The sequence below is a fragment of the Candida theae genome (genome assembly GCF_024610275.1).
Source record: "Candida theae strain CBS 12239 chromosome Unknown scaffold8, whole genome shotgun sequence".
Classification (NCBI taxonomy): Eukaryota; Fungi; Ascomycota; class Pichiomycetes; order Serinales; family Debaryomycetaceae; genus Lodderomyces; species Lodderomyces theae.
In genome coordinates, this window is record NW_026261448.1 from 27093 (window position 1) to 49744 (window position 22652).

Consider the following 22652-nt stretch of genomic DNA (forward strand, 5'->3'; position numbering starts at 1 on the left):
TAGGTGAAGAAACATGCTACATATTCGTGTGAAAGTAATGTCGTAGGACTACTCTATAAATTCTTATTCTAGTTTAACTGCGCTATAGATCTTTCTGATAAACACTAGTCCCGTCAACACTCCAACTGCACCACAGGCAATACCAATAATGAAACATGCCAACCCCATGTAACTAAAGAATAACAATGAACTGACAAAATCGTCGATGTTTAACACAGTAATGAAGTAATAGATTGAATATGCATAAATGTACCAGCCAATACTCGACCCCACTTTGAATGATAACCAAGTCCAATTGGCATCATTGTAATAGACCAATGATACATAAATCAGGACAATTGTCAACTCCACTATGATTATGATCAACATTACAGTAGTGACAAACAAGAACCCGTACATGTAATAAAAGGTTGTCTTTTCCAACCATACGGAATTGAAGACAAATAAAAGTTCGACATAGACAATTCCAAATGGGATCAACCCGTGGGTAAGGACACTCTTTAAATACGACGCCAACTGTTTGTGCAACCTTGCCCCTTTTCTATGTGAACGACCTTGCCTTTTTTCATCGTCGCCATTTGACAAAAAGTTCTTTGGGTTAAACTTGTAGTTGTTACCATAAACACCTCCAATTACACCCAATGGACACTGAATCAAAATAAATAGCAACACAAACACAACAATGGTTCCAAATGGCAATGCAGTAGATGAATCTTGAGCCCAAACAAAGAAGTTCAAGATGAACATCAACAAAAATAAAAAAGCAGGCAACACAGCACTAAACATTAGCGATAAGATCAATGTTTGCCAGATATCGTAACGCATATTAGTTTCCTTGCGGAACATCTTGTGTAATATAAGTCCCAAGGACGATGAAACTAAACCTGACCCCATAAAACAAAATATACCAAATGAAAATATTGCTCCTTGATGATTATTGAAAAAGTAGTGCTTTGATTTGATCGAGTTGAGACTGGTAATAGCAATGACCCCAACAATGGCAATCAACGTTTGTACACCGCCCAGGACTAATGTAGTCAACAACAATTCAGCATTTGGGATAGCATTGACTTCGTTGGCCAAATTCTTCCATCCGCCTCCAGTAGTTGAAACATGGTCAGAGGCCGCTCCTACTTCACCCGCAGCAATAGCACTATCGCTGAGGGGCAACTTAGGAGCTTGTTGCCGTATATCCTTCTTCAAGACTTGTATCATCACAATCATCACAATCAACGAGGCCAAAAAGATCAACACCGTTGAATTTACAAACGAGATCCAATGAATCTTCAGCAGACTATCTCCGGACTCATTTTCATAGTACAAATCCCATCTCGAATCATAATCAATCGATGAATCCTCTCGCCAATACACAGAATACGTATAAGGAATCCTAGTCTTTTCAGTACTCAATTCACCCCGTTCATCAGCTTTATAAATCAAGGGGAAATTTTGATAGTCTTTACTTGTTGGGCAATTCTCATCAATGACGCTTTTGGGATACACTTCGAAACCAACAATAGTGTACTTTGAAGGGTCTTGTTCTTGATGGTACCTAATCACCAACATCACATGATTGTACAAGTAACTGATATCAGTTTTTTCATCAACGAACCCCATAGGAAACCCAGCAGCATAATACTTTCTCCTATGACTATTGGTTTCAAAAGTGGTGGCTCCAGGTAGATCATCAATTGTCCAATGAACAACATACCCATCTTTAATCAAATTAGAAGCACGTCTGATACCAGACTGACTAGCTAGTAAATCGCATAGCCGCAAACACGGCTCATCAACACCAAACTTCAAGTCGTAGCCACTTTGCCAAATACGATCACCACGTAAAATCTCTCCCAACGATAAATGAACCGGCTTGGCGTTATTTACGGGAGGACAAACAAACGGGAGCGAGAAGTAGGCAAAGGGGAGTTGCGTCTTGTCAGATTCAACTTTATTGAATAGAAGATCGACGTGGTCGCCAATATGATAGTAGTTTGGCTTGAAATTGAAAATGTCAGCATTAGTGAATGCAGAAAATAGTAGAATGAACAAATGTATGAGACGTAGCTTCATAGTGATTGAGCTTGTTTAGTGGGTGGAGAAAGGTGCAATGGAAAGCATAAAGTCTGATATCTTCAATATCCTCTATCTCTTGTTTGAAGTGAGTGCAAATTAGCGAGTGGTTTGGGTGAAATGTACCTTTTGTTGGATCTGAACCGTAAGATATATATATTAATTTTTTTTTTTTTATCCTTTAGCGACTCTTTGTTTTGATACGTTTTGTTGCACGGCTGACGCGGCGAACCAAATCCAATGAGATTGAGATGTAACACTTGTTATGTGTGTAGGGTATTACTCATAAGGGTCACTTTCACGGTTGAGAAGAGTTGGTCAAAGTCTACAATCTGCAGTTTTAATTTCTTGTTACAATCCATTACCATACGCATCGTATTGTCCATTCACGTCCCACTCCCCCGCTTCCCACACACACACACACACACACACACTTCTGTCTCAACAAAGTTTCACCCATTCAACGACTCCATAGCCTCCTTGATCAAATAACTCCCCTTCGGATCCAAATTCAAAGCTATAGTAAACTCCCTTATAGCAGCGTACTTATCCTGTTGCAAATTGTACAATTGTCCCAAAAGAAAATGGACACTAGCTTCATTGGGTGCCAAGTTTTTCAAAACTTCAAAATTTTTCAAAGCCAAGGGGTAATTTTGTGAACTAAACAACAATTGCGCCTTTTTGAAAATGGGTAACGGGTTAGTTGGTTGTAATTTGCACGCCAATTCATATTGTTTCAAAGCCATGGTTTTCTTATTGAGTTTTTCCAACACCATACCAACACAACAAATCAATATGATATTGATTGGGTTAATGGATATGGCTTTGCGGAAATGGTAATCGGCTTTTTGGTACTCACCCAAATTCATATAAATCATTCCAATTCCATACAAGGCATTGAAATGACGTGGGTCCAACAACAAACTCAACCTAAAACTTTCCATCGCCAGTTCATAATTGTCATTGGCGAAAAACTCATGCCCTTTCAATGTATGGGCATATGTGAACTTGTCATCCAACTTGATTGCCTTGTTGAAACATCGTATAGCTTCATCCGGTTCATGGGTGAGGGAAAACAAGTTACCAATGGTGCACCAAGTTATGGGACTGTTGGGGTCAATGTCATGCAACTCATTGGCTAGAAATGTAAGTTCAACTTTCTTGTGCAAGTGCCAGAGTAAAGTTGAATAAACTTCCATATCCTGACACCGGGCTCGATCCAATTGGCGTAGTTTCTTGAAGTACTGTTCTGATTTCTTATAATTCATCACTTCATAGTGTAGTTTCCCCAATTTGCTCAAGACCCAAGGAGTTTCTCGGTCTTGTTCACTGATGTCAGTTTCCAATATCTTGATGGCCTTGTAGCAATCATAGTTGGATAAAAGTTTGAAACTCTTTGCAAAAAGCAGATACAGATGTAAAAGGTAAATTTCAACTTTTTCAACCTCTTTCAAAAATGCAATCGATGAGCTGGTAGTCACTGCTGCAGTCGCTCCAGTTCCAACAGAGCCACCGCCAATACCATCATCTGAAGTGACTGAGTTGTTTCGTTTCAAATTCTTCTTGTTGCTAGCTGCGTCCGATGAGTTTATTGTGCCATGAGAAGATGGTTGAGAAATCAACCGCGAGGTGATTTTGGAATACACTCGACTACCACGCTTCTTGCCGCCACCTGCCCCACCTTCAGTGTTGCTCGTAGGTTTTACAAACTCAAAGGTATTATTGGCAATGGTCGTGTTGTTGGCATCATGGAGACTTGAATGATGGTTACCAGTATTCAAGTTCGATTTTCGCAATGGCGCATCGGGGACCGTGGCAGTCTTTATTCGAGGAGTGGAGAAATTGAAATCGTCAACATGTATCGTTGGAGTCTTGAGTGGACTGTTGCCACTCGTGGAAGTAGGTACTGCTGCACTCATTTTATCAGTGAAAGGGTTAGTCAAGTCAGGTATATCGCGCGTCCCTAATGCTTGCGGGGTTTTGAATGGCTGTGAGATTTGCTGCTGCTGCTGTAGTTGTTGTTGTTGCTGCTGCTGTTGTTGTTGCAATACATCGTCTCTCCCCAGCAGGTCCAGATGACCACTTGCGCCACCTTTCTGAAACTTGTACAAACTCTTCACCTTCATATCAACTCCCATCTTGCATAGCTTTTGAAAGGCTTCGAAATCGAATTGGTTCAACTTCAAGCACTGCGAATAGCTCAAGCAACTATTTTTGATATCATCAACATCACGATACAAGTCTCCCAATAAATGGTAAATCAGTGATGCATCAGGAACAACACTGCGACAATTTTCATAATCAAATCTCATCTCCATGCCCATCCTTTCACTTCCACCTCCACTTACACTTACACTTATACCCGCAGCAGCCCCAATGTCTTCTCCACCGTACAAATTCCTTATTTTCAATAGCTGGAATATCCCGTCTTTAGATTTATTCAACAGTAAACAACATTTGCCAAACAAGAAACTACACCCAAGATGGTTCAAATTCAATTTCGTGCTCACTTCAACCAATTTTCGATAGCATGATTTCAATTTGGATTGATGGTATAATGAAAGACAATACAAGTAGACGGAATCTAAATTGAGTGGTGTTTGCGCTAGTAGTCGTTCACTGGCAAATTCTGCATTTGGATAGTTGAATGTATCTATGGAATGAATGATAACTGAACGAAGGTAGTGTGCCGTGTATTGGACATTCGGAAGCCCCGCGTCGACAGTTGTATCTGATAGTTGCATATTGGTGGTTGTTTTGTAGACAAAGTTTAGGTTTATCCTAAGTGCCACTTCGTTTTGTTGTGTTTGTTTATTTTTTTTTCTTTTCATCTCTTTTCATCTTTTTTTTTGTTATCATTGAGGAACGTTATCGCCAACTGATACAGCCTATGCCCCTACACCACCGCCTTATCTTACACTGCAAAAGATTCCTTCACTAATAAAAATACATTACAGAACTATAAAAGTTATTAAAACTACGCTCTCGACAATTTTACTTTTTGGATTTGATCACAAATGTATGATTGCCTGACGCATCACTACTAAAGGCCATCATCTTTTCTTTCTTTTTGCCGCCGCTCAATATCCTACGCGAGGGACTAGACACAGGTGACTTGTCGTTTCCATTGGGTACACTTGACTTTGATACTTCATCCGCTTTCAGACTCATTCCACTAGCATTTGGTGATACAGAACCATTGCTGTAGCCATTGTTGATGGTTTGCGAGTTTGTTGAGGATGCAGTCGAGTACGCAGTGGACGGGGGCTCGCTATTGTTTGCATATGGGTTGAAAGAGCCGCTGGTTGTCTTTTCGTACGGCGATTGTGGGAGTGACGGTGGTCTCAACGGTCTTTGATCAACAGTGTCAGCAAAGTATCCTGAATTTGTAGTCATTGGAGTTCCTGAGGCAGATGAAAAGTTTCCCGATTTAGGAGATGATAAATACCCCGATGCCAACAAATAAGGTGAAGCAAATCCACCCGAGTTATGTGAGCCAGGGATATTTGGTGTCTTTGGTGCACTCAAATTACTTGTACTGTGTCGGTTGCTTGATGTATCAATTGATAATTTTGGGGGTACTCGGTCTGGCGCCAAGGTAGAAGACGAAAACATCGAGGATTGGAACGACGAGTCATTACCAAAGTCTTCATCTACTCTCACATAACCTTTAGCACGCAATTCCTCATCTTTCAACTTGTTTTCTTGTCGAGTTTTGGCCAACATTTCTTGCGCTTTGCTCAAACTGACAGTTGGAGTTGAGCAACTACTAACCACCGGAACCGAGTCATCAATATCGATAGTAGCCGTCATCAACGCCTTGACCCATCCCCTCATATCCTCTTCGGACTCAACTGCAAAGTAATGCGTTTTGGGTTGGGTGAATGTGAGTCCCTTTTTGAAACCTGGTGCCGGTGGCACAAGCTTGAAGCAGTAATTACCTGACATTGTGGTTGACGCAACCATTGCAGCGTATTTGTCTGCTTTGTCTACATCTTCGGCATCACTATTGATGGGAATCACCTTGTGGGCAGTGATATCAATCAACCCTTTCTCTCGCTTATCCTTCAACGATGTGAAATATGATAATCTCGTGCCATGCAATGTAAAATACCTTGATCTCCATGCAAAAGTATTTCCAGAACGTTTAGACATGTAACCACTATAATTTGCTGTTTTGATAGCTTCATCCGGTGTGACTTCACGAATACCCTCGGTGAATGCAGACGTTTTCAGCTTCTTTGAACCAGTCAAGTTACGAATGTTTTGTGTGGAAGTGGTACGCAAGCTCTTCAATCTAGACGCTCCAGGACGTGTATTGGAAAGAATTGCTTGTGAATCACTAGCGACACGTTTATTGTCGTCCTTCAAAGCATCATGTGACTTTGCCTTCATTGATACTGACTTCAGTTTCTTTGGCGACAACCCTGCATCATCTATATGAACTGGTGAATTTGACAAATCAAACAATTGTGATCTTCTCTTTGGAGAATTTGTTGTGGAGCTATTTTCTCGTTTGATTTGGGCTGGTGATATCAACTTGTCGTCGTTAGACCGTCCACTTTCATCTCTTTGTATGTTCTTACTGTACAATTTATTTTGTCCTTGTGTTGGTGTGCCATTATTTTGCTTGTCGTTGTCGTCATTTCCTGAAAGAAACGAAAAGAGCGATGAATGTCTCCTGTGGTTGTTTGATACCGAAGACTTCTTTTGGTGGTTATTCGAAACTTGGGATGGCTGTCTGCTGTGTGTGGCTTGATCATAAACTGAAGACGGAGGCCGAGACAACGCATGTGCTGAAGCATTTGTGCGCGTCATGTATAAACCACTTGGCTTGTCATCATTGCTGTATGGCGTCAGATTTCCGTGTCCAAACTTGTAACCCGTATTGAGCGGACTTTCACCCGCAGGTGGTGGATTTGGAGCTTTCCTGGGCGAAACAAATGAACCTTCATTTTGGGGTTTAGACAAATTGTCCACAGAAAGTGATCTATTTCGTGAATGTTTGATGGTTGAGTTTGAAGTGTCCTCTTGCATTGCAGACGGCATGAGCTCATTTTGTCTGTCATTGGGTTGCAAAATATCTTCCTTATTCGACTTCAAGGGTTTTTCATCGTACTCGGGATAAGTGGTATCTGCAGTTGGTGCTGAATTCAAAGTTGATGAAGTGGTATCAGTCCTATTAATGGAGTTTACTCTTGATTGCAGCTGTTTCAATTTCTGCGATCGAAGATTAATTTCCTTCAATTTCTCAACTTCTTTGTGTATTTCAAATCGGGTACCAAACGAGTCAATATCCAACTCTTTTAAATGACCCAAATCCATTTCAAACAAGATAGCTCCTGTAATTTTGTGTTTGGCAAATTTTCCAGCAATTTCTGGACTGAATCCCAAAACCAACGCAAAATACGAGGAAACTTGTTTTGGAGTCCAGTTGTGTGCTTGTAATGGGTTCAAATCATCAGTCAAGGATTGCTCAGATGGGTTTCTGGCATGCGTTTTGTTGTAGTTGTTGGAAGAGGCTACACTAGACTGCTTGGATTTGTAATCCTTGATGTTGTTGTTGCCATGGTTGTAGGTGTTGCTGTTGCTGTTCTTGTTGTTATTGCTGTTGTAATGTGTGGAGCTAGTATACTGGTTGCTATCACCTTGTAACTCTTTCAACGCCCTATCAATCTCGTCATTAACCGTACTTTGATTGCCACTCGCATTTGCCTCACTATCCTTTACAGACAACTTATCAAAAGAATCTTTCAAAGATGTCGGGATGGAATCTTGCGAGTTATTGGGGTTCAATTTACTAGGTATATTTGGCGCGTTATGCACATTACCGTTGTTGTTACCATTAAGTTCCGACGAACCTCCACCAGCACCAGCACCAGCACCAGCACCGCCAGCACCGCCACCATTAACACCATTCTGGTGATCGCCATTGTTCATTTGTTTACCACCAGGGGGTGTCAATACTCTTCTTGATCTGGATCTCAACAAAGTTTTTTCATCGTTATTGTTATTGGCCAATATTTGAGTAAATGACTTGGGATATAGTCCCACAGCACCGGTTAGCAAGTTTTTACCCATATACCAGCCATCATTGTATTCATGATCATCGGCTAAAACCTGTATCTTGTCTCCAATTTTAAGACTAATCTCGTCTCCCAACCTGGCATTAAATTGCTTTATACAAACGTATGTTGCTCCATCCATCTTAAATATGTGGTTGCGTGTGGTGACAAGGGGTATATATTGTGGGATGAATGTGTAAAGCTGATAAAGTATGTGTTTATACTTTGGGGTAAAAAAAAAAAAGGAAAAAAAAAGAAAAGTATCAAGTGTGAGATAATATGTAGTTTATATCTTGTGTGTTTTGAATATTGAGGTAATATGTATGTAGATGACAGTTGTGTATCAGTTGTGTAAGTGAAGTATGAGATGAGTAAGTCTCTGGATATATATATATATATGTGTGTGTGTGTGTGTGCTGTCTGTAAACTGTCAATATTGTCTATTGGTAATGGTTGTATGTTGTCTTCACGCCTCTCTCTCTCTCTCTTCTCCCCTTCATCTGTCACTTTACTTTTTTCTCTTTTTCTAATTTTTTTTTTTTTTTTCTTTTTCTTTTTTTTTTAATTTCTTTTGTCTTTAGTCCATCTAAACCATACAGAAATATGTGTGTGTGTAGTAGTGTCGTAAATCCTATATGCACGTCACATGTGTTGATGGTACTTTTAGCTTCAACTAATTTTAATCTTTGATGAATGTCATAGTTCAAAGTTTCAGTTTGATTTCAACTGTAATCAGTATAATGTAATATATGAACACTTCATCTTGACATATAGACACTCACATACACACACATATTGTTAGTATTATTGTGTCAACCTACATACACCAGTGTAGCTATAATATCATTGTCAGCTAGAATAGATCTAGGTGCCACACTTGTTTCCAAAGTCTTCGTTACTATTACATTCTACAGTATGGACAGATTTTAGGGAACACTATCTGTGCTCTCTTGTTACGTATTCGTACACGGCAGACACACAACAAATATTATTATGAAACACATCTCTACACAATAGAAAAAAAAAAATAACACAATAAAACGCGCTAGAGGAAACATAAACATAGCTTTGGAGAGTGAGTGAGAGATCATGGTTCTAGAACTAAATAGTACAGTTATTAGTCTGCTCTATCAACCAATATATTTGAAATCTGTCTAGCAAACAAATCTGTCCAAGTACAGGTTATAAGATTCTTTTGATATTATAATGCTAAGCTGAAGTGTATTAACGATACGATTCTTTGAAAAAAAAAAAGTTATCATTCCTTATATCCGTTTTTTGCAACAATTGTCCAAGCGTGCACACGACGTTCGAATAAAAATAACGACCCACTTCATAACTGAGCCTGTCTGGGCTACTAATCTGGTACCTTGGTTGGAATAGGTGCCGTATGTGGTCATCTTTTGCCAGGTAATGTCGTAACTTGTTGAATCTACTAATAACGTCTAAGTCCTTAGGTTCAGCTCGATTCATTTTTTTTGGAAATCAACAAGTACTAAGTCCGCTACGTAACGATGCCACCCATTGTACTGTCGAAGCTCTTGCAATCTTGTAAACCAGAATTCACTTGAAGATTGAAGTGTTTTGTGATGAAACTTCATTCCTAATGTGTTCACGTGATGTCAAGAATTTAAGCATAATGTCGTATACATCCATCACGCGACACGCGACACACACTCACACCCACACACACACACTCACACTTTCTCTCTCTCATTTTATCGATTTGGAATCAATAGTTTTTTTTTTGCCACAGAGATTTACCATCCTTGACACTCCCAACAAATTGAAAAGAACAACCAGTTCAACATTTATATTGACACTTGTGTTCGATATAACGTCACCTGAAAGATATATATCACTGTATTTATCTACTACCTGTGAAACAAGCGTCAATAAGAGGTGGGACTAATACAGGGATCAATCCAGTGTCATACTCTATAAAAGATAAGAAGAATAAAGAAATCTACACCTGGAGGGTATTGCTCACTCTTGTCTTTTCAAATTCCCACACTTGATTTCTTTCCACAATTGCACCCGTTTTGTTCTTTGCAAGATATTGAAAGTAAAGGTAACTTTGTTCCTTGCACTCAAGAAAAACACCGCACAGATTTGGGGGAAGTCTTAAGAGCTAAGCCATTGAACATGTCTTCCCATAACGAGACCAACTTGACAAATAACAAACAGAGACGAGAAGAAACCCACGCGGGTGCTGATGATTTCGAACTCTCTGATGAAGAGAATTCTCTTTTGAGACTTTCACAACAAGCACAACATAGGAAACTAAGTCAACTGCAACCTCTCAACGATGAGCCACTTGATTCACTGGAACCAATTGTCACCTCCAACAATAGTGGGGATTTTGTTCAAAATGACGATTTTCACGATGATGCAGTCATAGAAGAGGAGGACGAGGAGGACGGGGAGGAGGATGGAGACGAAGAAGAAGACAACGACGAGGATAGTGATTCCCACAATGATGGCAGCAGCAACAACAACAACAACAACAACATCCTTGATGATGAAGACGAATTGGAAATGCTCGAAACTGCTGATTTTTTACGTCAATTGATGCAGGCCAGAAGGATATCGGAAATCAACTCTGGACCGGAAGGGGACAACCGTGGCAACGAAAATGCATCTGATACCCGCAACGAACATAGCCCAGAAGGAGAGGTGGATGACACCCGTGCTGAGTTCCTCCGTGCGATTGGTGTATTATCTGGTGCAAGGAGAGAAGACTCTTCCAATGAAGCTGGTGTCGATGAAACCAGAACCGGAACCAGAGCCGGAACCGTAACTGGGACCGGAGCTGGAGCTGGAGTCGGCTCTCGTAGTCCAGGTGCCGAAACCGGGAATAATCCTATGGGATTTGTTGATGTGATGCAAAGACTAATGGGTGGTGGCATGATGTTTGGTGGTGGTATTGGTGGGGCACAAGAAAGCGAAAATATTGGAGCCCTAGTCGATAACTTAGAGCAAAGAGATGACACTTTTATTATTCTCGAATCGTTGAATCAGATCTCTGAAAACTTACTTATGATGAATGGCTTGACTGCAGAGAGGTTGATTCCGTCAAATAGGTTGGCCAGAAACCTAGTCAATATTATGGAAGATGCATCACTAGAAGAGGAATTGGAACTACATCTTGTCGCATGTCGTTGTTTGTACAATTTCTTGGAAGTAAATCAGGATTTCATTCACGATGCGTTGAACAACGATGCTGTTCCTGCATTATGTAACAAGCTTTTGGAAATAAAGTATATTGATCTCACAGAACAAGCGTTGCAAACACTTGAAATGATATCAAGAGACCCTATTTCGCATAATAGCATTATAGCAAACAATGGATTAAGTGCTTGCCTACAATACCTTGATTTCTTGACAGTTCATGCTCAAAGAAAGTGTCTCAGCATCGTGTCAAATTCGTGCACGAATATCTCGATGTCCAACTACGACAAAATCAAAGAAGCATTTCATAGCATTACCGAAGTAGTAAGGGCTCATGATGATCAAAATGTGGTTGAAAACGCCTGGATCACCATAGCGAGAATCATTGAGTGTTTCAAAAATAAACCTGAATACTTGAATGAGCTATTTTTGGGGAAAGAATTGTTTTTCAAAGAGTTTGTCAATGTGATACTTGTCAGTTGTAATAAATCACTGAATACCAGTGCGGAGTCCAAGCAGGTTGCGTTATCTTATAGCTCTTGCTTGAGCTTGCTCAAGTCACTTATTATTTTGAGCAGCGTCAGCATTGAAGTCTCGAAAATACTATTGAGCGATTGTGACATTGGATCCATGATTGTTACGGCATTAAACAAATTTTCCAGATCAAGGACGAACAAGCCCAGCGTAGCCGTTCAAGGTGACGATGACGCTGCAGCAATTTCAATCGAAGCATTATTAGCAGCACCTAAGGAGTTGGTGTCGCAATTTTTAACATTAACTGGATATTTGTTGCCCATCAACTACCCACCATCAAAAGCGCTTTATTTGAAGCCAGATTACGAAGATTACGAAGAAAAGGAAAGCATCAACCACAAAAGACTTGAACTATGCACTGAGATCATTCCTGGTGACTACTGGAAATTTGTAAACAAAGTTTGGATACTACTGATCTATAGCATACAGGCAACAACAGATGTCGACATTAGACGAAGAGGGTTCATCAACTTGTATAGGATTGTCACCTCGATGGACGAGGCCCAATTAGGGCAGATTGAACATCATGAGCTTGTTTCTGGATTGTTGGCTTCTGTTATCAGTCAGTATCAACCACAGGTTTTGAAAGAGCTTCAAAAGGTGGCAGACTCTAGAAAACAAGAAGAGGATTTTGATATGCGGACTAGTGATTTCGAGGATTTTGATGACGCTCGTGAACAGCTTTCGAGTGAAGGACGGCATTACGAGGAAAGTGATGAGGAAATGGATGGTGTCGACGAGTATGAAGATCATGATGACGATGACGAACATGAGGAGAGAGAAGAAGAAGAAGAAGGAGAAGAAGAAGAAGAAGAAGTTGATGATGATGAGGATGATGACGACGACGACGATGACGACGATGACGATCATTTCCCAATCGCCAATAATCGACCTGAAGAGCTCAAGACCCTCAATTCGACATTATTGTTGTTGTGTGCGTTGGAAGTGCTTAATGTGCTATTGAATCGGGCTGCCAGCGTGTATCTACAACCTTTTGAAAGGGAGGGTTTGATGAATGATGTTCTGTCAATACTGACAACCTCCTCGTTTTTGAAAAAGGGATCAAAATCAAAATCTTCGCAGAATCACTTCCTGTCTGCATTTGCAAACAAATTCGTAGATGTGGAGTATTCCAAAGAATACGAATTCAGATACCCAATCAAAGATGTGTATTTCAGGATCAAGACTGCAGCTTCGGAGATCAAGAAGCAATACAACAATGAAAAGTTGTCTCAAAGCAGCGATCTTTCTGAGCATATGCAGGTGTTGCACCACGTCAAGGATATATTGTCTGATACTAAATTGACAAAGTCATTCACGTACGACCAGTGGTTGGCAGTATGGAATCAACTCAAATTTGCGTTGCAAGGTGGAGCTGCAAAGGTTCATATTTCTAGCTTCGAGCTCATTTCTTCCGGGATTATCACGCAATTGACAACTGTATTGACATTGAATGATTCAGACCACGCTTTTGAATCTTCGCCTTGTTGCAGGGCATTTATTCATTCCTTTTTCGATGGCGAGAGCACTAATGCTAAGTTGTTTGTGCATCAGTTGCTTGAAGCTTTGACTAGATCAGAATCGTTTGAAATTGTTTCTGCTGGTAGCCATAACCACAACTCAGCTTCTTCTCGTGACCAGCAACAAGCCACGTTGATGGCAAATCAAATCAAATTGAAATTGAACCTGGAGGGAGACTTGGGTGATCTCAATTTGCCTCCTAATTTTCAGAACATGGTTGTGTCTGTACATGCTATTGCTACGTTCAAATCGATCCTTTCGTTTTTAAAGCAGAGATTACTGTTTATGGAACACTTGTCAAGCATGAGTTCCAATAGAGGAGGAGGCGGAACAACCAATGCTGCAGAAGAAGGGAAAAAGTCGGATTACAGTTTGGAGTTTTTAATCAATGGCGAAGTCATCCCCTTGGAAACAACCATCTACGGTGCTATCTACCGATCAGCTCAAACTAAGCCTGATGAGATTGTTGATCCTAAAAAGATTTGGACTGGAGTTCATCAAATAACCTTTAGAAAAGTGAGTAATGAGGTTAGCAATGAGGATGTGTTTAAAAACTACAATGGTAATGCTGACGATGCTGAGTTGACAAGTTATGACGAAACAACCATTGGTATTTTGCAGCTTTTGAAAGTCTTGTTCAAGATGAATACCTTTGTTCATCATGGTGGAAGGTCTAGTGTTCCAGTTAAAGACTTTATCAATTGGAAGTTGACGGCAAAGTTGAATCGCCAGTTGGAGGAGCCGTTGGTTGTGGCGAGTGGTACGTTACCTGGATGGAGTATACATTTGACAAAGCAATTCCCATTCATTTTCCCTTTGGCGACAAGAATATTTTTTTTCCAATCTACGTCCTTTGGCTATTCTAGATTGATCCATCAATGGCAATTGAGAACTAACCAAAACTATGAGGATAATAGAGGCAACGATGCTTCTAATAACAACTCTGCTTATAATCAGAGACCACAGTTGGGAAGGCCAAATAGACACAAGGTGAGAATATCAAGAAATATGATGTTGCAAAGTGCATTGAAGGTGTTGAATATGTATGGATCAACCCCCGGTATTTTGGAGATTGAGTATTTTGATGAGGTTGGGTCGGGGTTAGGACCAACATTGGAGTTTTATTCAACGGTATCGAAAGAATTCTCCAAGCGGAAATTGAAGTTATGGAGAGATGACAATAGGTACGATGGTGAAGGTGAAGGGTATGTTACAAATCAATATGGATTGTTCCCATCGCCTATGGATAAGCAACAAGTCAATAATGAAAATGGGAAAAAGATTTTATACTTTTTTTCGTCATTGGGAAAGTTTATTGCAAGGGCCTTGTTGGACTCAAGAATCATTGATTTTAATTTCAATCCGGTATTTCTCAAGTTGGTGCAATTTTTGAATCAAAAGCATACATCCTCCCAATCGTCGCAGCCAATGAATCAAAAATTGATGAAGAAGATTGTCTCTTTACAAAACTTGAAAATGGTTGATCCTGATTTGGCAAAGTCATTACTGCACTTGCAAAAATATGTCAATGCATTTGATGCCGTTGCTCCTGAACAAAGAAACTTTGTTGAAGTAGATGGGGCAACAATTGGCGATTTGGGTATATATTTTGAAATGCCCGGTTATCCCAAGTACGAATTGATACCCAATGGAAGTGAAACCTTGGTCCAGGCTGATAATTTGGAGTTGTACATTTCGAAAGTTCTTGAAAATACATTGTACACCGGTGTCATTCATCAAACCAAGGCATTTATGGATGGATTCTCCAAAGTGTTCCCCATTACTTCATTGGTGATTTTCTCGCCACCAGAATTGGTTGAGCTATTTGGCAATTGTGAAGAAGATTGGTCATATGATGCATTGTCGTCGGCAATTGTGGCAAATCACGGATACAGCAAGGACTCGCCCGAGATTAAAGATTTGATCAATATCTTGATTGATTTCAATTTAGAGGAGAAGAGGCAGTTCTTACAGTTCCTTACCGGGTCCCCGAAGCTACCCATTGGCGGGTTCAAGGCATTGCGTCCGGAGTTGACTGTAGTTCGAAAGCGAGCAGAGGATGGATTGAAGGATGATGATTATTTGCCTAGTGTAATGACGTGTGCTAATTATTTGAAGATTCCCAAGTATTCGAGTAAGCTGGTGATGAGAGAGAAGTTATTGCAAGCGGTCAATGAGGGAGCTGGTGCATTCCTTTTGTCATAGAGTAAGTAGAGTTTTGAAGATAGCATTTTTTTTTTTATTTACTTATTTATTTATTTATTGGAGCAGCAGTAGGCAGGAAACAGGTTGTTGTAGTTGTGCGGCTCTCTTTTTTCTTTTGTTTTTTTTTCTTCCTGTTTTTTGGGAATGTGAATTATGGACACAGTTCACTAAAATTAATACCTGGTTTCCACAGAAAACGCATTTAACGCAGCTAATATCCCCACACACCGACTCCCAAAATGTCAGTCAAGTTTGAAGAACTAGTCACTTCATTAATTGATACCGCCCCATCCACCGAGTTACCTGAAGTTATCGAATCGTTACAAACCATTTCTGGAGCCTCGAAGTCGACAATCGATGACGCCGTAGCTGAGTACATCAAAACACACCCGATTGCTATATCGGACTATATCATAAGCTCATTAAACAAGGATCTGCATTCATTGAAATATATTGATTATGTAAAGGGGGAGAAGTTTTCATTTGACGTAGCTAAACAGGCAATTATTGACGTTGAACCATACTCGCCTGAGGTCCCCATTGATTCCAAATTGGTGGACAAGTTGCAGCAATACGGTGATGATTATTTCCAAGACTATACATTTACAATTGTTCCTAAATCAAAGGACTCATACACGATTGTAATAATTGGAGAGAAATTGAACAAGGGCAATTTCTACACAGGGAAATGGCACAGTCAGTACCAAGTCTCAAACAATGAAATTACAGGTGCTATTGATTTAGATATCCACTATTTTGAAGATGGAAACGTGCGTTTGAAATATACCGAATCGAACGTATCCAATGCTGAGCATGGGAATTCGGTTTCTTCAGTTAGTGACGTGGTCAATTTCATCAACCAAGCTGATAATGCAGTCGAATTGAAGTTGCTTGATCAATTCCAACACTTGAATCAGCAGTCGTTCAAGACTTTGAGAAGATTGTTGCCCGTGACTAGATCCAAGATCAATTGGGGTAGTGCTATTGGAAACTATAGATTAGGGTCTGATGTAGTTAATAAACAGTGAAATGTATGATGACCCTAGTTCTGAGTATGTTTATTTGGAAAATCATTTGTAAATGGAGAAGACGCCCGGTGTCTTTGGAACATCTTGTCATGCCCGCCCTAGTCATGCGTAAACCTAGGTCCCAAATTAAAAATAAAGATACTAAATGCACACCAAGTGATACAATATTGCATTCTCGTAGCTCCGCTCTTGTATCTCCAAGTGCATCCACACACTTTTAGCCTTGTGCATTGCCCGCCCCTTTAAAACAACTTAAACAACATCCATACGACAAAAAACGCCAATAAAATAATCCCCACAATCCTCGTCAAGCCTGCATTTCTGTTCATGACAGTTGTCAAATTGCCCAGTGTCTGTTTAACCAGCTGCATCAAGCTTGAAAAATTCTCATTCAAGTGATGCAAAATGCCCAGCTCTTGTTGTATTGATTCGTGAATATCATTATTGACTGTAGTCCGAAATTGATGTAATGTGTTGGCTAATTGTTCGAATTTTTGGTTGTTTTGTTCTTCTCTATGGGAATATAAGTTGCTGCTCATTGTTGGTTACTTGTTGTAATGTATGGAAAAGTTTTGAAAGGGCTTGCAAGTAGCGTATATCGTGTGTTGCGCTTTGTATGGTCTGTTGCATTTTGCTGTGATTGTTTTCTTTTTTTTTTTTTTTTTTTTTTTTTTTTTTTTTTTTTTTTTTTTTTTTTTTTTTTCTTTTTTTTTTTTTTTTTTTTTTTTTTTTTTTTTTTTTTTTTTTACTTTGCCTTTTTCGTTTCTTAGTGTGTCCTTCTGCGTCCTACAATGCCTACAAAGAAAACATGTAAAACACATCAAAAAATGATAGACAGTATTTAAAACTACAGACTAATATCCAGAGTTACCAAAGCCAGCACTGGTGTTCTGTTGGTTTAAATGTTGAGGGTTGAGGTAGGGAGCATACTGCTGACCATGATATGGAGCATTGAAACCAGTATTTTGTTGATACTGAGATGGCTGCTGCTGATATGGGGGCTCTGTCAGTGCGGGGTTCTGGTACTGTTGCTGTTGCTGTACTGTGGGCTGCTCAAAAGGCGGTCTTGTGCCAGCTGGTTGATGGTATTGTGTCTGATGACCGCCAGTGGCTTGTTGCGGTTGCTGATGTTGAGGACTAGGACCAGTAACTTGCCGCTGTGGTTGTTGTACCAACTGAGGTACCGCGTGTGAGATGGTCGGATATGGAAGTTGATTATAAGCAGTTGCATTACCCTGCTTTGACCTATTATTGATCAGCTTCTCCAATAGCTCGTTATACGATTTGACCTCCGAATTCAATTGAGTATTCAATACTCCCAATTCTTCTTGCCGGACACTATACTTATCTATTAGACCACCCAATTGGATCCTCGAAGATATGACATTATTGTATAACTCAGTAACTTCATCCTCATTGATTTGTGAAATGTTATTGGTTGACAAAATAGCCAATAATCGGTCAATTTGCTTTTGATCCACATTCAATAATTTACTCTCCATTTCATTCTCACGAGCCAACTCTTGAGGTGACTTGTTGACAATAGGAGTCACATAGTTTAACGGAAAGATTCCAATTTTTCCGTTGGGTAATGATCCCCTCCACCAATCTCTGTAAACTGATTCAATCACAGTTATCACGTCACCTTTTCTAAAAGAAAGCTCGTCCTCTTCGTATGATATCAAATCATACAATGCTCTCACTTTCGACACTGTTGCCACTGTCTGCTCAGTGTCTGATCCACTCGGAGAGACTGCACGCTGTTGATCTTGTTGCTGCTGCTGTGATTGTGCTTGCTGTGCATTTGGTAATGGCTTGTTATTCAAGTACTGATTTTTCAAGTTCTGCTCGTTTTCATACTCCTGCAATGATAGCTTCAAAACTCTTTGTAATTCTTCATCCTCTTTATTCTTGTCCTGTTGTGTCCTTTCTTGTTTTGCTGGTTTATTGGGACCCTGTTGTGCTTTGAAATATTGGGGATATTCCGATTTCACCAAGTTGTATGCATCATTCATTGGCTTCAATGATGGATCTGACTTGAAACTGTTGTTCAATTGTTCGAGAACTTCAATGATTCGGTACTTGACAGTGATGTGTAATTTTTTATCCAGCAACTTCTTGACTAAAGAGTCTTCAAGAAAAGACTTGCTGGCAATTTCTTGCTTCATTCGGGACCCACAGTTTTCAGCAATGGCAACCAACAAGGATAATGACCTTAGGATAGTGTTTGCATCTTTTGTTGATGTAATTTTTGTCTTTATCAAATTGACAGCCCTGCTAGTTTCCAATTCAGGATTGGATGAGATCTTGTCGCAGACATCTAAGATGTATTGCCAGTTGTCAGAAGTAAGGGTCGGGTCCGTGGCTTTGTTTATCAAGGCATCTAGGGTAGTCATGGTTGCAGATGAGTAAGCAGGAGAATGTACGGGAGTTTTGGATTGCCACTGGATATTGATTCACAATCTCTCTCTCTCTCTTTCTCTCTTTCTCTCGTTCTCTCTTTCTCTCTCTTTCTTTCCCCGTCTGAGTGAATGATCTCCAGTTATCGATTTTATATGCAGTACCAGTTTGAATTCTCTGAGTGTGGCTGCGAAATTTCATACTCTGAAATCACATCCATGTGATCCAGATAAATTAAAAGAATATCTTCGATGGTTAAGCTTTAACGCAAACAATAGTCTGTGTGATTGATAGCTCAGTTTACCTGTTCCTTTCATGCATCAAAATTGACGCAGGGCACAGGTTTTATGCTTGTCAACTGATTCCCAAGATAAGAGAAAGGACGGCGTTAATCGTTGGATAATGAAAAGGAAAGCATTAAAACCAGTAAATACCCTTACGGAAAAACAGTCGCTATTATCGCCAACCTCATTTTGGTAACACCAGAAGAAAGAAAACTTGTTGAAATTTTGCTGCGAATATATGGCAAAAAAATAGAGGTTTAAAGAGTTAGAAACTACAGATTGCAATCTATCAAAGTGAAGTTATACAACGCTCCAAAGGTAGTTAGTTTGATAACTTGTCAACATGCCTTTGTAATGCGATACGTCATACCTATCAAAAGAAGCATGGCATGATTGGCACAAGCTTTTTGAACTTAATTCAACAGTAGTTGGTAGCTCTCATCCCCTATTTTTTTTTCTCCTCTTCAATTTCAATCTTTGTGTCATTCCAATGGGAAACAATAACAGGGGGACTTGTTGGCGGATTTAAGTGCGCGGTCTAGTTTGTGTACAAGTTAAGACGTGAAACAGCAAAGCAATGCATTTAAATCCTGAGCGGGGGGACAATTGTTCAAAGTCATTCTACTTTTTGTTGCTTAGTTGTAGGAGTCTATTATCATTGGGTATTAACTACTGTTTTTGTTAATATATATATGAAATCTTTGTGTCTTGTGTTGTATCAACTAATTTATACAGTAAACTCTAATCTTTTTATTTTTTACGCGCTTTGTCTTTCAAACAACAAAAAATTTTCAAAAAACGTTTTCATCTTGTCCTTCTTTGATTACATATAATCTACACCAGTACTATTATTATTTATTATTATTATCTTGAATTCCTTTCCTTTTATTCATACAACTCAACCAATCATATTTACATTGCTTGGAATTCTATAACATGAGTTCTTCTCCTTCTTTGTCACCTCCTTTCTCATCTTCAGCAAAGAGAGCAGGGCGAGAACAACAACAGCAACAGCATCAGCAACAACGTTATCGCTCTGCTTCCTCTGTCGGTGCAATTCCAGTTGGAGATACATCACCTTCATTGTCTACCATGGCGACCTCAAAGGCATCGAGAAGAAAATCAAACGCTCGAAGAGCCGAGTTGAAACGTGAAACCAAGTCAGATTGGGCTATTGCAAACCACCTTGTGATTGGTTTCAGGGAATTGATTTATAGACAAACATGGATTGTCCCCTTCTTAGTATTGGTGGCTGCATTTGGAACATTCTTTCTCTCTAGTCCAAGTGGGAAGATCCACAAGTTTTTGGAAGATATGATTGTACCTTCATATCATATCCCTGGTACTGATCAATATGGAAAAGGTGCCAATGATTTCAAATTTGTTGGATTCTATGCAATTTTCTTCACCTTTTTAAGAGAGTTTATGATGTGTTGTGTTTTGAGACCAATTAGCGTTTATCTCGGTGTAACTAAAGAAAGCAAGCAAAGGAGATTTTTGGAACAAACTTATGCAATGTTTTACTATGGAATCAGTGGTCCAATGGGGTTATGGATTATGTCGAGGACTCCATTATGGTTTTTCGAAACTACCCCAATGTATCTTGAATATCCCCACAAGACCCATGAAATTTACTTTAAAGTGTTTTACTTGGGACAAGCAGCATTCTGGGTACAGCAATCGGTCATCCTTGTTTTGCAAGTGGAAAAACCAAGAAAAGATTTCTTTGAATTGGTTTTACATCATATAATTACCATTGCTTTGATTTGGTGTTCGTACAGATTTCACTTCACGTGGATCGGTATTGAAGTTTTCATTACCATGGATGTATCTGATTTCTGGTTGGCTTTATCTAAAACATTAAACTATTTGGATTCAAAATTGACGGGCCCAATGTTTGTTTGGTTTATTGCCGTTTGGATCTACTTGAGACATTACATCAACTTGAGAATCTTGTGGTCAGTTTTAACTGAATTCAGAACCGTTGGTGAGTGGGAATTGAATTGGGAAACTCAGCAATACAAGTGTTATATTTCACAACCAATTACATTCTTTTTGATCTTTGCCTTACAATTGGTTAATGTTTATTGGTTATTCTTAATTTTGAGAATTTTGTCAAGATACATTTTCTCTGGTGAACAAAAGGATGAAAGAAGTGAAGATGAAGAAGAAGAAGAAGATAGTGGTAATAGCGAAGAAGAGAAGAAGGAAGAATAGACTGCATAGCTAGATAATACTTAATTATATAATTTCACCATTTGTATGCAAAATACTTTTAATCTGTCGCGACATAAGATTAAAAGTGTAAACAAAGCACATTAACATAGACAAACTTGGAAATACACACACACACATACACACACACATACACACACACATACACACACACATACACACACACATACACACACACATACACACACACACACATGTGTCGAAACTTGCAATCATTGAGCAAAGACGAGCTAATACGGAAGGTCCTAGAATCAGAAGCAATACTTCATGAGTTTCAAGAGTCAAGCAAGGAACTAGAAAAGGCGCTAGAAGATGAATTGCAAGAGCTAGAAACAACAAACTTGAATCTTGAAACGCAAGTTCTCAACTTAAAGAATCAGTTATTAGCATCAAAGCAACAAAATTTAGACCACGGAAAGGAGTTGGACAATCTACAGGATCTCTTACTAAGCAAAGACCAAGAAATCACCAGTTTGCAACAAAAAATAGTAAAGATAGAGATTGCAAATGCGTCCATGGAGAGTCAGGATAGAATCATGCTTCATAAATACAAAGTGCAACAGGAATTTAGCAATGAACTTTTGGAGAAAATGGCCATTTTGGAAGATGAATTGGATAGAGTTAAAAAGCAAAATACTGAAAAACAATTGCATATCACCAATTATAAAATTCAAATTGATGATCTACATGACAGAATCAGACAACTCGAGTCGGACCAAAATAAAACTTCCGCAGCAGATTCCCTGTTTGTCAGCTTGATGGATGTTTTGAAGAGCACACCTCCACCGAATGTACTTTGCAATGTCACCAACAAACCACAAACCAAAATGAAGAAGTCGGACTCACTCCAAAAACTCAAGAGCTTGACTAGAGATATTGACATATTTCTAGGGAAAACCAAATATCCCCATGATCCATCAGTAGAGAATATGAAAAGAATGTCTGTATTGAAAGCACCATCACTGACCAAATTAACAACCCTGGATGAGTCGGCATATATTGAAACAGACAGGAGAGTGAAGCGGCTCTCGTATAGCAAACGGTATTCCCAACTACCTTCAATAACGGGAAGCCCTAACCCAAGAGCTGCGGAGAGGTATTCTTGACGTTCTATATCCTTTTAGTTTTATAGGTTAGTT

The 22652-nt window shown here is 39.5% G+C and overlaps 8 protein-coding genes across 8 annotated transcripts; 4 read left to right on the plus strand and 4 right to left on the minus strand. All coding sequences in view use genetic code 12, as the record gives it.

The window, feature by feature from the left end:
- Nucleotides 1–63: 63 nt before the first annotated feature.
- KGF57_003584 (uncharacterized protein) lies at nucleotides 64–2070 on the minus strand (the record flags this gene model as incomplete). Its single annotated transcript, XM_051753018.1, has 1 exon — nucleotides 64–2070. The coding sequence occupies one exon, from the start codon at nucleotides 2068–2070 to the stop codon at nucleotides 64–66; it is 2007 nt and encodes a 668-aa protein (XP_051607795.1).
- A 452-nt stretch (nucleotides 2071–2522) lies between these two features.
- Nucleotides 2523–4814, minus strand: CDC27 (anaphase promoting complex subunit; the record flags this gene model as incomplete). Its single annotated transcript, XM_051753019.1, has 1 exon — nucleotides 2523–4814. One exon carries the CDS (start codon nucleotides 4812–4814, stop codon nucleotides 2523–2525), a length of 2292 nt encoding a protein of 763 aa, XP_051607796.1.
- Nucleotides 4815–5064: 250 nt separating this feature from the next.
- Nucleotides 5065–8277, minus strand: BOI2 (Boi2p; the record flags this gene model as incomplete). Its single annotated transcript, XM_051753020.1, has 1 exon — nucleotides 5065–8277. One exon carries the CDS (start codon nucleotides 8275–8277, stop codon nucleotides 5065–5067), a length of 3213 nt encoding a protein of 1070 aa, XP_051607797.1.
- A 2003-nt stretch (nucleotides 8278–10280) lies between these two features.
- KGF57_003587 (putative ubiquitin-protein ligase) lies at nucleotides 10281–15566 on the plus strand (the record flags this gene model as incomplete). Its single annotated transcript, XM_051753021.1, has 1 exon — nucleotides 10281–15566. The coding sequence occupies one exon, from the start codon at nucleotides 10281–10283 to the stop codon at nucleotides 15564–15566; it is 5286 nt and encodes a 1761-aa protein (XP_051607798.1).
- A 239-nt stretch (nucleotides 15567–15805) lies between these two features.
- KGF57_003588 (uncharacterized protein) lies at nucleotides 15806–16594 on the plus strand (the record flags this gene model as incomplete). The annotated part of the gene is made up of 1 exon (XM_051753023.1): nucleotides 15806–16594. One exon carries the CDS (start codon nucleotides 15806–15808, stop codon nucleotides 16592–16594), a length of 789 nt encoding a protein of 262 aa, XP_051607799.1.
- An 854-nt stretch (nucleotides 16595–17448) lies between these two features.
- HSE1 (ESCRT-0 subunit protein) lies at nucleotides 17449–18990 on the minus strand (the record flags this gene model as incomplete). Its single annotated transcript, XM_051753024.1, has 1 exon — nucleotides 17449–18990. The coding sequence occupies one exon, from the start codon at nucleotides 18988–18990 to the stop codon at nucleotides 17449–17451; it is 1542 nt and encodes a 513-aa protein (XP_051607800.1).
- Nucleotides 18991–20214: 1224 nt separating this feature from the next.
- On the plus strand, nucleotides 20215–21495 carry LAG1 (sphingosine N-acyltransferase; the record flags this gene model as incomplete). Its single annotated transcript, XM_051753025.1, has 1 exon — nucleotides 20215–21495. The coding sequence occupies one exon, from the start codon at nucleotides 20215–20217 to the stop codon at nucleotides 21493–21495; it is 1281 nt and encodes a 426-aa protein (XP_051607801.1).
- A 212-nt stretch (nucleotides 21496–21707) lies between these two features.
- Nucleotides 21708–22619, plus strand: KGF57_003591 (uncharacterized protein; the record flags this gene model as incomplete). The annotated part of the gene is made up of 1 exon (XM_051753026.1): nucleotides 21708–22619. One exon carries the CDS (start codon nucleotides 21708–21710, stop codon nucleotides 22617–22619), a length of 912 nt encoding a protein of 303 aa, XP_051607802.1.
- Between the last annotated feature and the right edge of the window lie 33 nt (nucleotides 22620–22652).